Source organism: Eleutherodactylus coqui, chromosome 5 (genome assembly GCF_035609145.1).
Source record: "Eleutherodactylus coqui strain aEleCoq1 chromosome 5, aEleCoq1.hap1, whole genome shotgun sequence".
Lineage (NCBI taxonomy): Eukaryota > Metazoa > Chordata > Amphibia > Anura > Eleutherodactylidae > Eleutherodactylus > Eleutherodactylus coqui.
Genome location: NC_089841.1, coordinates 37,224,241 through 37,237,644, shown reverse-complemented (window position 1 = coordinate 37,237,644; position 13,404 = coordinate 37,224,241). Strand labels below are relative to the sequence as shown.

At 47.8% G+C, this 13,404-nt stretch overlaps 1 protein-coding gene across 1 annotated transcript in view; it reads left to right on the top strand.

Moving 5' to 3' along the window:
- LOC136628740 (zinc finger protein 585A-like) overlaps nt 1-12,613 on the top strand; it is a 406,543-nt gene extending 393,930 nt beyond the window's left edge. The window contains exon 13 of the mRNA XM_066604842.1: nt 10,684-12,613. Coding sequence (XP_066460939.1) covers nt 10,684-11,945 — 1,262 coding nt within the window. The 3' untranslated portion in view covers nt 11,946-12,613. The remainder of the gene's footprint in view (nt 1-10,683) is intronic.
- Nucleotides 12,614-13,404: the final 791 nt, after the last annotated feature.

Sequence of the window (13,404 nt, the reverse complement as noted above, 5' to 3'; positions counted from 1 at the left end):
ATGGCCGCCGGGATCTTCACCCTCGGTGGACCGCAGGTCTTCTGTGCGGTCCATTGCCGATTCCAGCCTCCTAATTGGCTGGAATCGGCACGTGACGGGGCGGAGCTACGAGGAGCCGCTCTCCGGCCCGAGCGGCCCCATTAAGAAAAGAAGAAGACCGGACTGCGCAAGCGCATCTAATCGGGTGATTAGACGCTGAAAATTAGACGGCACCATGGAGACGAGGACGCTAGCAACGGAACAGGTAAGTGAATAACTTCTGTATGGCTCATAATTAATGCACGATGTATATTACAAAGTGCATTAATATGGCCATACAGAAGTGTATACCCCAACTTTGTTTCGCGGGACAACCCCTTTAACTCTCAATTAACTTCAAATATTTTCTTAATCTTCTTCTTTCTACTTCCAGACCCCTATGACCTATATCAATAGGGGTAATAATGCAGTCTCCCTTAGGGTAAAATGCGTTGCATCACCCCTAAAGAAGGGCGCATGAAATGACCTCCTTCAATTCCATTTCGTAAGTCTCATCAGGGAGCTTAGGTTTGTTACAGTCGCGCGACAGCAACTGTAAATATCTTCAGACTGTTAAACCATCCTGCTCTTCTTGTAGATTACGTCATAGAAAAAAGTTAAACTTAATTCCATTTTTATTCTGTATACTTTAACTTTCCGCTCCACATAATTGTAAATCGTATCAGCAAATTAAAACAATTGAACCAGTTAGCAATATAATCAGTCCCCCCACTTTTTTGTTTTCACAAAGCTATTGTTACATGGCAATTTTCCCAATTGTCCCCATAATGTCCCTTCCGTGAGGTCGCATACTCACGACCCTGTTAGGATGTCACGAGGGGGTCGTTGGTTCCGGCGCGGGTCTGCGGTGTTGTTCCTTTGGCGTTTCGGGGACGCTCTGGGTGTCTTCACGTCGTCTCCTTTTGTCGCTTGATGTTGGGGGGGAGCGATCTCCCTGTCTGTGCGGCGATCTCCCATCAGCCCTCAAGGTTAGCTCTCGTTCTGCTTTTTCCGGATCTTGGAAAGTAAGAATGGTTCCATTAGAGCAGAACACTTTCAATAATGCAGGGTAAAGTACAGCAAATTTTTGTTGCTTTTTGTGGAGCTCTGAGCAAATAGGGGAGAACACTCTTCTCTTCCGCTGGACTTCTGCCGAATAGTCGGCAAAAATCAGGATTTTATGTCCCTCAATTTCTAGCAAGTTGTTGCGGCTCTTGAAGTTCCGCAGAATCAATGATTTATCTGTATAGTCTAAATATTTCACTATTGTGGGTCTCGGGCGTGCTTTATTGCTTGCAGTTTGTTCAGTGGAGAATGTTCGCCTGTCGGGTCCCAAGCTATGGGCTCGTTCCACTTTACATTTGTGGGTAATCCCAAGGATGTTTGGGATTGTGGTTTCACATAACTGGTGTAAATCTTTTTGCAAGTATGTTTCTGGGACTCCAATAATGAGCAGGTTATTTCGTCAGGACATATTCTCTAAGTCTTCCAATCGCTCCCAAAGTTGTTTATTGTCTTGATTCAACTGATCTATGTTTTTAGATGTGGTATTGAGTCCTGATGATAGGGTTTCTACCTCGAGCTCCATTGTCTCGATACGGTTGCTATGTTGTGTCACTTTATCGTGGAGCTCGCGCAATGTGCCTGTCACTGTGGCTGCCAATGTCTCCTGTATGTCCGGAGAGATAAGTTTTGCGACCTCAATCGCTAGGTGTTTATAGTCAAGTGATGTCGCATCTCTTATTCTTGGGTTCTCTTGGTCAAGTGGTGTAGGAGACCCTGGGAGTTCTCTCAGTGGGGCCCCATCCTTGAATGTGTCTTCTCTCACCAATGTTGTTTTGAACGGGGTTTTTGATGGCGTCTCCGTTAGCTTATTTTTGTTGCGCCTTGTTTTGACCACAAACTCCTCCATATTTGTTAAGGTCAGGCGTTGTATGCCGGGTATATTGTTGCACGAGTAGCAGTATTGTGGACGTTATGCACAGAGTATATTGTTGTACCGGTAGTAGGACTGCAGATGTTATGCGCAAGGTTTATTGCTGCCCGAGTTGCAGGGCTACTGACGTTATGCGCAGAGTCTCTTGTTACACGGGTTGCGGGGCTGCATACGTTCTGCCCAGATTATATTGTTGCACGAGTAGCAGGGTTGCAGACATTATGTGCAGAGTATATTGCTGCACAAGTTGCAGGGCTGCAGCCGTTGAGCATATAGTATATTGTTGCACAAGTTGTAGGTATGCAGACTTTATGCGCAGTGTCTATTATTGCACGAGTTGCAAAACTGCAGATGTTATGCGTAGAGTCTATTGTTGTACAAGTTGCAGGGCTGCATGTGTTATGCGCAGAGTCTTTAATTGCACGAGTTGCAGGACTGTAGACGTTATCTGCAGGGTATGTTGTTGCGCGAGTTGCCGGGCTGCAGATGTTATGTGTTGAGTATATTGTTGCACGAGTTGCGGGGCTGCAGACGTTGTGTGCAGAGTCTATCGTTGCGTGGCTTGTAGGGTTGTAAACGTTGTGCGCAGGGACTATTGTTGCACGAGTTGCAGGGCTGCCGACTTTATGTGCAAAGTCTATTGTTGCACGGACCAGCGATGCCGTGTCGCCCGTTTGAACGAGGCCTTATGTGCAGGTCTGAAGAAGAGCTAACACACAGGCCTGTCACATCCTAGCATATGCAAGATCATAAAACTGTCACATTCCTTAGCAGTGGACTGATTAAATATTTACTAGAGATGAGCGAGCACCAAAATGCTCGGGTGCTCGTTATTCGGGACGAACTTTTCGCGATGCTCGAGGGTTCGTTTCGAGTAACGAACCCCATTGAAGTCAATGGGCGACCCGAGCATTTTTGTATTTCGCCGATGCTCGCTAAGGTTTCCTTGTGTGAAAATCTGGGCAATTCAAGAAAGTGATGGGAACGACACAGCAACGGATAGGGCAGGCGAGGGGCTACATGTTGGGCTGCATCTCAAGTTCACAGGTCCCACTATTAAGCCACAATAGCGGCAAGAGTGCCCCCCCCCCCTCCCAAAAACTTTTACTTCTGAAAAGCCCTCATTAGCATGGCATACCTTAGCTAAGCACCACACTACCTCCAACAAAGCACAATCACTGCCTGCATGACACTCCACTGCCACTTCTCCTGGGTTACATGCTGCCCAACCGCCCCCCCCTCCCCCCCACAGCGCACACCAAAGTGTCCCTGCGCAGCCTTCAGCTGCCCTAATGCCACACCACCCTCATGTCTATTTAGAAGTGCGTCTGCCATGAGGAGGAACCGCAGGCACACACTGCAGAGGTTGGCACGGCTAGGCAGCGACCCTCTTTAAAAGTGGCGGGGCGATAGCCCACAATGCTGTACAGAAGCAATGAGAAATAGAATCCTGTGCCACCGCCATCAGGAGCTGCACACGTGGGCATAGCAATGGGGAACCTATGTGTCACACACTATTCATTCTGTCAAGGTGTCTCTGCATGCCCCAATCAGACCGCGGTTTTTAATTCATAGACACAGGCAGGTACAACTCCCTATTGTGAAGTCCCTGTCGACCGACAGCATGGGTGGCTTCCTGGAACCCACCGGCGGTACATAAAAATATCCCATTGCAGTGCCCAACACAGCTGAGGTAGTAATGTCGTGCTTAATGCAGGTGAGCTTCGGCCCACACTGCATGCCCCAGTCAGACTGGGGTTCTTTACAAGTGGAAACAGATGCATTTATAATTCCCTGTGGACCCACAGCAGGGGTGGATGCCAGGAAGCCACCGGCGGTACATAGAAATATCCCATTGCATTGCCCAACACAGCTGAGGTAGTAATGTTGTGCTTAATGCAGGTGGGCTTCGGCCCACACTGCATGCCCCAGTCTGACTGGGGTTCTTTACAAGTGGACAGATGTAGTAAAAACTCCGTGTGCACCTACAGCATGGGTGGCTCCCTGGAACCCACCGGCGGTACATAGAAATATCCCATTGCATTGCCCAACACAGCTGAGGTAGTAATGTCGTGCTTAATGCAGGTGGGCTTCGGCCCACACTGCATGCCCCAGTCTGACTGGGGTTCTTTACAAGTGGACAGATGTAGTAAAAACTCCGTGTGCACCTACAGCATGGGTGGCTCCCTGGAACCCACCGGCGGTACATAGAAATATCCCATTGCATTGCCCAACACAGCTGAGGTAGTAATGTCGTGCTTAATGCAGGTGGGCTTCGGCCCACACTGCATGCCCCAGTCTGACTGGGGTTCTTTACAAGTGGAAACAGATGCATTTATAATTCCCTGTGGACCCACAGCAGGGGTGGGTGCCAGGAAGCCACCGGCGGTACATAGAAATATCCCATTGCATTGCCCAACACAGCTCAGGTAGTAATGTCGTGCTTAATGCAGGTGGGCTAAAAATTTATTTGATTACACTGTAGGCGAGGGCCCACAAAAATTGCTGTATCAACAGTACTAATGTACCTGAAAAAAATTGGCCATGGCCAAGCAAGAGGGCAGGTGAAACCCATTAATCGCTTTGGTTAATGTGGCTTAAGTGGTAACTAGGCCTGGAGGCAGCCCAGTTTAACGAAAAATTGGTTGAAGTTAAAGTTCCAACGCTTTTCAGAGCATTGAAACATCTAAAAATTGTTTAGAAAAATTATGAGTCAGCCTTGTGGCCCTAAGAAAAATTGCCCGTTCAGCGTGATTACGTGAGGTTTCAGGAGGAGGAGCAGGAGGAGGAGGAGGAGGAATATTAGACACAGATTGATGAAGCAGAAATGTCCCCGTTTTGGATGGTGAGAGAGAACGTAGCTTCCATCCGCGGGTGCAGCCTACGTATTGCTTATGTATCGCTGCTGTCCGCTGGTGGAGAAGAGAAGTCTGGGGAAATCCAGGCTTTGTTCATCTTGATGAGTGTAAGCCTGTCGGCACTGTCGGTTGACAGGCGGGTACGCTTATCTGTGATGATTCCCCCAGCCGCACTAAACACCCTCTCTGACAAGACGCTAGCCGCAGGACAAGCAAGCACCTCCAGGGCATACAGCGCTAGTTCAGGCCACGTGTCCAGCTTCGACACCCAGTAGTTGTAGGGGGCAGAGGCGTCACCGAGGATGGTCGTGCGATCGGCTACGTACTCCCTCACCATCCTTTTACAGTGCTCCCGCCGACTCAGCCTTGACTGGGGAGCGGTGACACAGTCTTGCTGGGGAGCCATAAAGCTGGCCAGGCCCTTAAAGACTGTTGCACTGTCTGGGCTGTACATGCTGCTCGATCTACGCACCTCCCCTGCTACATGGCCCTCGGAACTGCGCCTTCTGCCACTAGCGCTGTCGGATGGGAATTTTACCATCAGCTTGTCCTCCAGGGTCCTGTGGTATAGCAACACTCTCGAACCCCTTTCCTCTTCGGGAATGAGAGTGGGAAGGTTCTCCTTATAGCGTGGGTCGAGCAGTGTGTACACCCAGTAATCCGTAGTGGCCAGAATGCGTTGAATGCGAGGGTCACGAGAAAGGCATCCTAACATGAAGTCAGCCATGTGTGCCAGGGTACCTGTACGCAACACATGGCTGTCCGCACTAGGAAGATCACTTTCAGGATCCTCCTCCTCCTCCTCCTCCTCCTCCTCCTCAGGCCATACACGCTGAAATGATGACAGGCAACCAGCATGGGTACCGTCAGCAGTGGGCCAAGCTGTCTCTTCCCCCTCCTCCTCATCCTCCTCATCCTCCTCCTCCTCCTCCTGAACGCGCTGAGATATAGACAGGAGGGTGCTCTGACTATCCAGCGACATACTGTCTTCCACCGGCTCTGTTTCCGAGCGCAAAGCGGCTGCCTTTATGCTTTGCAGGGAACTTCTCAAGATGCATAGCAGAGGAATGGTGACGCTAATGATTGCAGCATTGCCGCTCACCACCTGGGTAGACTGATCAAAGTTTCGAAGGACCTGGCAGATGTCTGCCAACCAGGCCCACTCTTCTGAAAAGAATTGAGGAGGCTGACTCCCACTGCGCCGCCCATGTTGGAGTTGGTATTCCACTATAGCTCTACGCTGCTCATAGAGCCTAGCCAACATGTGGAGCGTAGAGTTCCACCGTGTGGGCACGTCGCACAGCAGTCGGTGCACTGGCAGATTAAAGCGATGTTGCAGGGTGCGCAGGGTGGCAGCGTCCGTGTGGGACTTGCGGAAATGTGCGCAGAGCCGGCGCACCTTTACGAGCAGGTCTGACAAGCGTGGGTAGCTTTTCAGAAAGCGCTGAACCACCAAATTAAAGACGTGGGCCAGGCATGGCACGTGCGTGAGGCTGCCGAGCTGCAGAGCCGCCACCAGGTTACGGCCGTTGTCACACACGACCATGCCCGGTTGGAGGCTCAGCGGCGCAAGGCAACGGTCGGTCTGCTCTGTCAGACCCTGCAGCAGTTCGTGGGCCGTGTGCCTCCTATCTCCTAAGCTGAGTAGTTTCAGCACGGCCTGCTGACGCTTGCCCACCGCTGTGCTGCCACGCCACGCGACACCGACTGCTGGCGACGTCTTGCTGCTGCTGACACATCTAGATTGCGAGACAGAGGTTGAGGAGGAGGAGGAGGAGGAGGGTGGTTTAGTGGATGAGGCATACACCGCCGCAGATACCACCACCGAGCTGGGGCCCGCAATTCTGGGGGTGGGTAGGACGTGAGCGGTCCCGGGCTCTGACTCTGTCCCAGCCTCCACTAAATTCACCCAATGTGCCGTCAGGGAGATGTAGTGGCCCTGCCCGCCTGTGCTTGTCCACGTGTCCGTAGTTAAGTGGACCTTGCCACTAACCGCATTGGTGAGGGCGCGTACAATGTTGCGGGAGACGTGGTCGTGCAGGGCTGGGACGGCACATCGGGAAAAGTAGTGGCGACTGGGAACTGAGTAGCACGGGGCCGCCGCCGCCATCATAGCTTTGAAGGACTCCGTTTCCACAACCCTATACGGCAGCATCTCAAGGCTGATAAATTTGGCTATGTGGACGGTTAACGATTGAGCGTGCGGGTGCGTGGCGGCGTACTTGCGCTTGCGCTCCAACAGTTGCGCTAGCGACGGCTGGACTGTGCGGTGCGAGACATTGGTGGATGGGGCTGAGGACAGCGGAGGTGAGGGTGTGGGTGCAGGCCATGAGACGGTTGTGCCTGTGTCCTGAGAGGGAGGTTGTATCTCAGTGGCAGGTTGGGGCACAGGGGGAGAGGCAGCGGTGCAAACCGGAGGCGGTGAACGGCCCTCGTCCCACCATGTGGGGTGCTTGGCCATCATATGTCTGCGCATGCTGGTGGTGGTGAGGCTGTTGGTGGTGGCTCCCCGGCTGATCTTGGCGCGACAAAGGTTGCACACCACTGTTCATCGGTCGTCAGGCGTCTCTGTGAAAAACTGCCAGACCTTAGAGCACCTCGGCCTCTGCAGGGTGGCATGGCGCGAGGGTGTGCTTTGGGAAACACTTGGTGGATTATTCGGTCTGGCCCTGCCTCTACCCCTGGCCACCGCACTGCCTCTTGCAACCTGCCCTGCTGATGCCCTTGCCTCCCCCTCTGAAGACCTGTCCTGAGTAGGCGTTGCACACCAGGTGGGGTCAGTCACCTCATCGTCCTGCTGCTCTTCCTCCGAATCCTCTGTGCGCTGCTCCCTTGGACTTACTGCCCTTACTACAACCTCACTGCAAGACAACTGTGTCTCATCGTCATCGTCCTCCTCACCCACAGAAACTTCTTGAGACAGTTGGCGTAAGTCCCCAGCCTCTTCCCCCGGACCCCGGGAACTTTCGAATGGTTGGGCATCAGTGACGATAAACTCCTCTGGTGGGAGAGGAACCGCTGCTGCCCAATCTAAGCAGGGGCCCGAGAACAGTTCCTGGGAGTGTTCCCGCTCCTGAGCAGGTGTCATTGTAGTGGAGTGAGGAGGCTGGGAGGAAGGAGGAGCAGCAGACAGAGGATTCGGATTTGCAGCAGTGGACGGCAAAGAACTGTGGGTGGATGATAGCTTGCTCGAAGCACTTTCTGCCATCCAGGACAGGACCTGCTCACACTGCTCATTTTCTAATAAAGGTCTCCCGCGTGGACCCATTAATTGGGCGATGAATGTGGGGACGCCAGAAACGTGCCTCTCTCCTAATCGCGCAGCAGTCGGCTGTGACACACCTGGATCAGGAGCTCGGCCTATGCCCACACCCTCACTTGGCCCTCCGCGTCCTCGGCCACGTCCACGTCCACGTCCTCTAGGCTTACCCCTACCCCTCAGCATGCTGTATTACCAGTGATTTGATTTCCCAGGCAGGAAATAAATTGGCGCAAGCCTGCGAGCCAAATATAATGTTTTCGCTTTTTTGCAAACGGAAGACCCCACTGCGTGTATTCAACGAACAAGAAGTTTAATATCTGTGGTGTGGCCCTCAAAAAGTGTCACACAAGTATAGTGTAGCAGAGTTATTAACTCTAGCAGAGCAGGTATTTGCCAGTCAGGATACACAATGGCGCTAGGCTGCAGTAAAGCGTAGCTGGTTGCGTCAGATTTTTGTACGTTGTACACGCAGCACACATGTACACGCAGACCTTAGGACTGACACAGGCAGGCCAAATATAATTTCTTTTCCTTTTTAGCTTAGGGAAGACCCCACTGCGTATATTCAATGAACAAGAAGTTTAATATCTGTGGTGTGGCCCTCAAAAAGTGTCACACAAGTATAGTGTAGCAGAGTTATTAACTCTAGCAGAGCAGGTATTTGCCAGTCAGGATACACAATGGCGCTAGGCTGCAGTAAAGCGTAGCTGGTTGCGTCAGATTTTTGTACGTTGTACACGCAGCACACACGTACACGCAGACCTTAGGACTGACACAGGCAGGCCAAATATAATTTTTTTCCTTTTTAGCAAAGGGAAGACCCCACTGCGTGTATTCAATGAATAATAAATGTCTTGTGGCCCTGCCTACACAATTCTATCCCTGTAGTATTAATGCCGGGTGCAATGCTCTGCACAGCCGGTTTTAAGAGAAAAAAAAAAAATGCAACACTGCTAACAGCAGCCTGGACAGTACTGCACACGGATAGAAGTGGCCCTAGAAAGGACCGTTGGGGTTCTTGAAGCCTACACTAACTCCTAACACTCTCCCTGCCTAACCCCCACTTCTGTCCCTATTGCTGGGCGCAATGCTCTGCAGATCCAATTTTGGACAAAAAAAAAATACTGTGCTAACACAGTACTGCACACTAGTAGATGTGGCCCTGAGAAGGGCCGTTGGGGTTCTTGAAGCCTACACTGACTCCTAACGCTCTCCCTACAGCAGCAGCACTTTCCCTCACTAACTCACAAGACATCTGAGGCGAGCCGCGGGAGGGGCCGATTTTTATACTCGGGTGACATCTGATCTCCCCAGCCACTCACAGCAGGGGGGTGGTATAGGGCTTGAACGTCACAGGGGGAAGTTGTAATGCCTTCCCTGTCTTTCAATTGGCCAGAAAAGCGTGCTAACGTCTCAGAGAGGAAACTGAAAGTAACCGGAACACCGCGTGGTGCTCGTTACGAGTAACGAGCATCCCGAACACCCTAATATTCGCACGAATATCAAGCCCGGACGAGTACGTTCGCTCATCTCTAATATTTACCTCTCCGCTCATCTTGTCTGGTATTGTTTTAAGTACAAATCGGTCTCAGATTTCTGTATCTTTTTCATGTGTGTACATTTGTAATTCTGTATGCCCCATTCAAACCTATTTCATTATGCCCAAGGAAGAGTCCTGAGAGGATCTGAAAGCTTGCAATAAGATCATGTATTTTTGTTAGCCATTAAAAGGTATCATAGCTACAGGATTACTTGGTTTCTCTTAGGGAGAACAATCACTTTTTTCTTCCCAGTTGTAGCATGTTTTTGGGTTTGTTCTATTCTTTTGTCTTCTGACATTGGTTTCTTTGAAGCATGTGCTTCTACTGCTGGCCTACAAAAGATTTAGCCAAGTGTCTGTGTTCTGGGTATGACCTGTGTTGGAGGAGCCAACTTTTTTTCTTCCTAGTGTCATGCCTATACCCATTGTCCTTTGTCCCCAATGAGTGCTATAGAGAAAGGGACTTTCACTTTAAAGCAAAAATCCTCCTTTTACGTAGCTTGAGCTTGGGGATTTTCCATGAATCGTAACCCGAGGCTTGTGGAGGGCGGTGCTGTAAAATTTTTTAATGCCCCTTTTTTCAGATCCCCAAGAGGCCGCATATGATTGATGACAGTCACAACTAGTTACTTATAAAGCCAGATTATCACATTAAGTTTTTAGGTCTGTTGTTTATGCAAATATTTTTGACCAACTGCAGAAACACAGATTGTAGTAAGTTGTTTAAACATTTTCCTTCTATCATCCTACCCTGAATGATAAAGGGCATGTAGGTGTCAGGGAGTGTGTGAGATGGACACCAGCCATTAGCACTAAACCTTTAGGATTCTCCATTGAGCAATTAGTAGAATAGTGGTGAAAGGATCACTAATGCATGGATCTATGAAGATAGAGGCTTCACCTCAGTAAGGGAAAACTGCAAAAGAACAACTTGTGTCTAAACATCAGGATTTACTAGTCTTCACTGTCAGAGCTACTGATAGATTGTGATCTTTTTTTCCACCACTGTCTTAACTAATTTTAAGGTTATTTCAGTAAAGAATAGTAAAATCAACTTTATTCTTGGCAGATGACGGTATCGGGAGCTCAGAGGGACATCTGATATCTGCAGATTGTAAAGCAGAGGATTGTGATACCACACATGATAGATATGAAGAACCTGCCAATATCCTAGATATCCTCTCAGCCCTTCACAGTAAAGATCTATCTTCTGATCATCTTATACAGCTCCCATCTTCTGATTCATCACAGACTGACAAGAAAAATAACAGCATGGGAAAACCTCAAAGAGCCCACACAGGGAAGAATTCATATTCATGTACAGAATGTGGGAGACATTTTACAAAGAAATCAAGTCTTGTTTCGCATAAGAAAATTCACACAGGAGAGAAGCCATTTCCATGTTCAGAATGTGGGAAGTGTTTCAGAGAGAAATCTAAACTGGTCAGACATCACAGAACACACACAGGGGTGAAGCCGTTTTCATGTTCAGAATGTGGGAAATGTTTTACAGAGAAAGCCCTACTTGTCAATCATCAGAGAAGTCACACAAGGATGAAGCCTTTCTCATGTTTAGAATGTGGAAAATGTTTTGGACAGAAATCCTCACTTTTTAGACATCAGAGGATTCACACAGGAGAGAAGCCATTTTCATGTTCTGAATGTGGGAAATGTTTCATAGAGAGATCAAAACTTGCCCAACATCAGAAAAGTCACACAGGACAGAAGACATTTTCATGCTCACAATGTGGGAAATATTTCGGAGAAAAACAAGAACTTATCAAACATTGGAGAACTCACACAGGAGAGAAGCCATATTCATGTTCAGAATGTGGGAAATGTTTTAGACTGAAAACAAGACTTGTCGTACATCAGAGAACTCATACAGGAGAGAAGCCATTTTCATGTTCAGAATGTGGGAAGTGTTTTGGAGACAAATCCACACTTGTAAGACATCAGAGAACACACACAGGAGTGAAGCCGTTTTCATGTTCAGAATGTGGGAAATGTTTTATAGAGAATGCTTCACTTGTCAAACATCAGAGAACTCACACAAGGAAGATGCCTTTCTCATGTTTAGAATGTGGAAAATGTTTTGGACAGAAATCCTCACTTTTTAGACATGAGAGTACTCACACAGGAGTGAAGCCGTTTTCATGTTCAGAATGTGGGAAATGTTTCATAGAGAGATCAGAACTTGTCAGACATCAGAGAAGTCACACAGGGGAGAAGCCTTTTTCATGTTCAGAATGTGAGAAATCTTTTACCCGGAAATCAGATTTTCTTAAACATCAAAGAACTCACACAGGGAAGCAGCCATTTTGTTTTTAACGACATTTCAATGTAAAAGACACAAAAAACACTGTTGCAGTCAAAGTAATGTTAGATTTGATACAAGCAAAACTACTAAAGAGCCTTGGGCTGAAATTTATTTAAGCTCTTGAGTCAGTTTTTTTTTTTTAAGTCAAAAATGTCACGTTAATGAACAAAAAAATAGACTTTTTTGCAGGTTGCAGAATGCTTTCTAGTTTTCGAAAAATGGTGTGGACTTAACGGGATGGGACATGTCTCCTGTGACCCGCCAGATTTACTATCATTTACTCCAAAAACTTGCATACTTTACAACATAAATGTGCACCATTAGGTGCAAATTTGATTTTCCTAAAACATGGATTGCTAACAGCTGTGCCCTTTTTTTTTTTAATTTTATTTTTATTTTGAGATTTAAAAAACAAACTATTTTTTTCATCATCCTGTTCCAAGAGCCATAATGTTTATTATTCTTTCGCTGATATGCTTTCAGAAGGCCTTTCTAATTGCAGGGGCTAGATTTATTTTCATGGCACAACTTGAGGATAAACATAAAGTGGTGTTTCAAATGCATTATATTATATAATTATTTTTTTTGAGGGGGCTAAAAGTGAAAAAAAAAAAAACTTACGGAATTTGTAAGTTTATGACATTTACTGCAGAGTATAGGTAACACGTGAAATTTTATTCTATGGATGAATATGATTATGATACAAATGTATACAACTTTTTTTGTGTTGCTACCTTTTCACAACACTTGAAAAAATAAAATTTTATTTGCATTACTGCCATCCAAGACCGCTAAATTCTTTTAAAAAAAATTTCCACTAACAGAGCTGTTTGAGGTCTTGGTTTCTTGCGGGACGAGCTGTGGTTTTAATGGTGCCATGTGGTAGATTTGACTTTTAAATCACATTTTATTAGGTTTGAAATGAAAGACCAAAATACACAGAATACAAAGCAAACAGGAACTCGGGGAACTAACCAGAAGACCGGAGCGAGACAACAGACAGATAAACTGAGAGTGCAGAAAATAAGAGATCCAACCAGCAGCACCAAGATCGTCCCACACTGGGTCAGGCAAGGGTATGCAGAGAAGGAATCCAAACCAGATAGACTCCAATTGATAAGGTATCCAATAAGTGAAGTAACTGGCAGCATAAACGGATGCAGATGGAAAACTGCTTTATTATCCCATCACCGTGACAGCAACGTTTTGGCCATCTTGGCCTTCCTCAAGCTAAACGTTGCTGTCACGGTGATGGGATAATAAAGCAGTTTTCCATCTCCATCCGTTTATGCTGCCAGTTACTTCACTTATTAGATAAACTGAGAGTGCTGACCAGACCAGAGATACAGAAATAACCAGCAGTTTCAGCCAGGAAGAGCTAGATAGTATAAGGAAAGGGGAGCAGCTTATTGGCTGATAGAGCTGTCAAACACAACACAGCAGCTGACACCGTACCAACTGGCTGGCCTA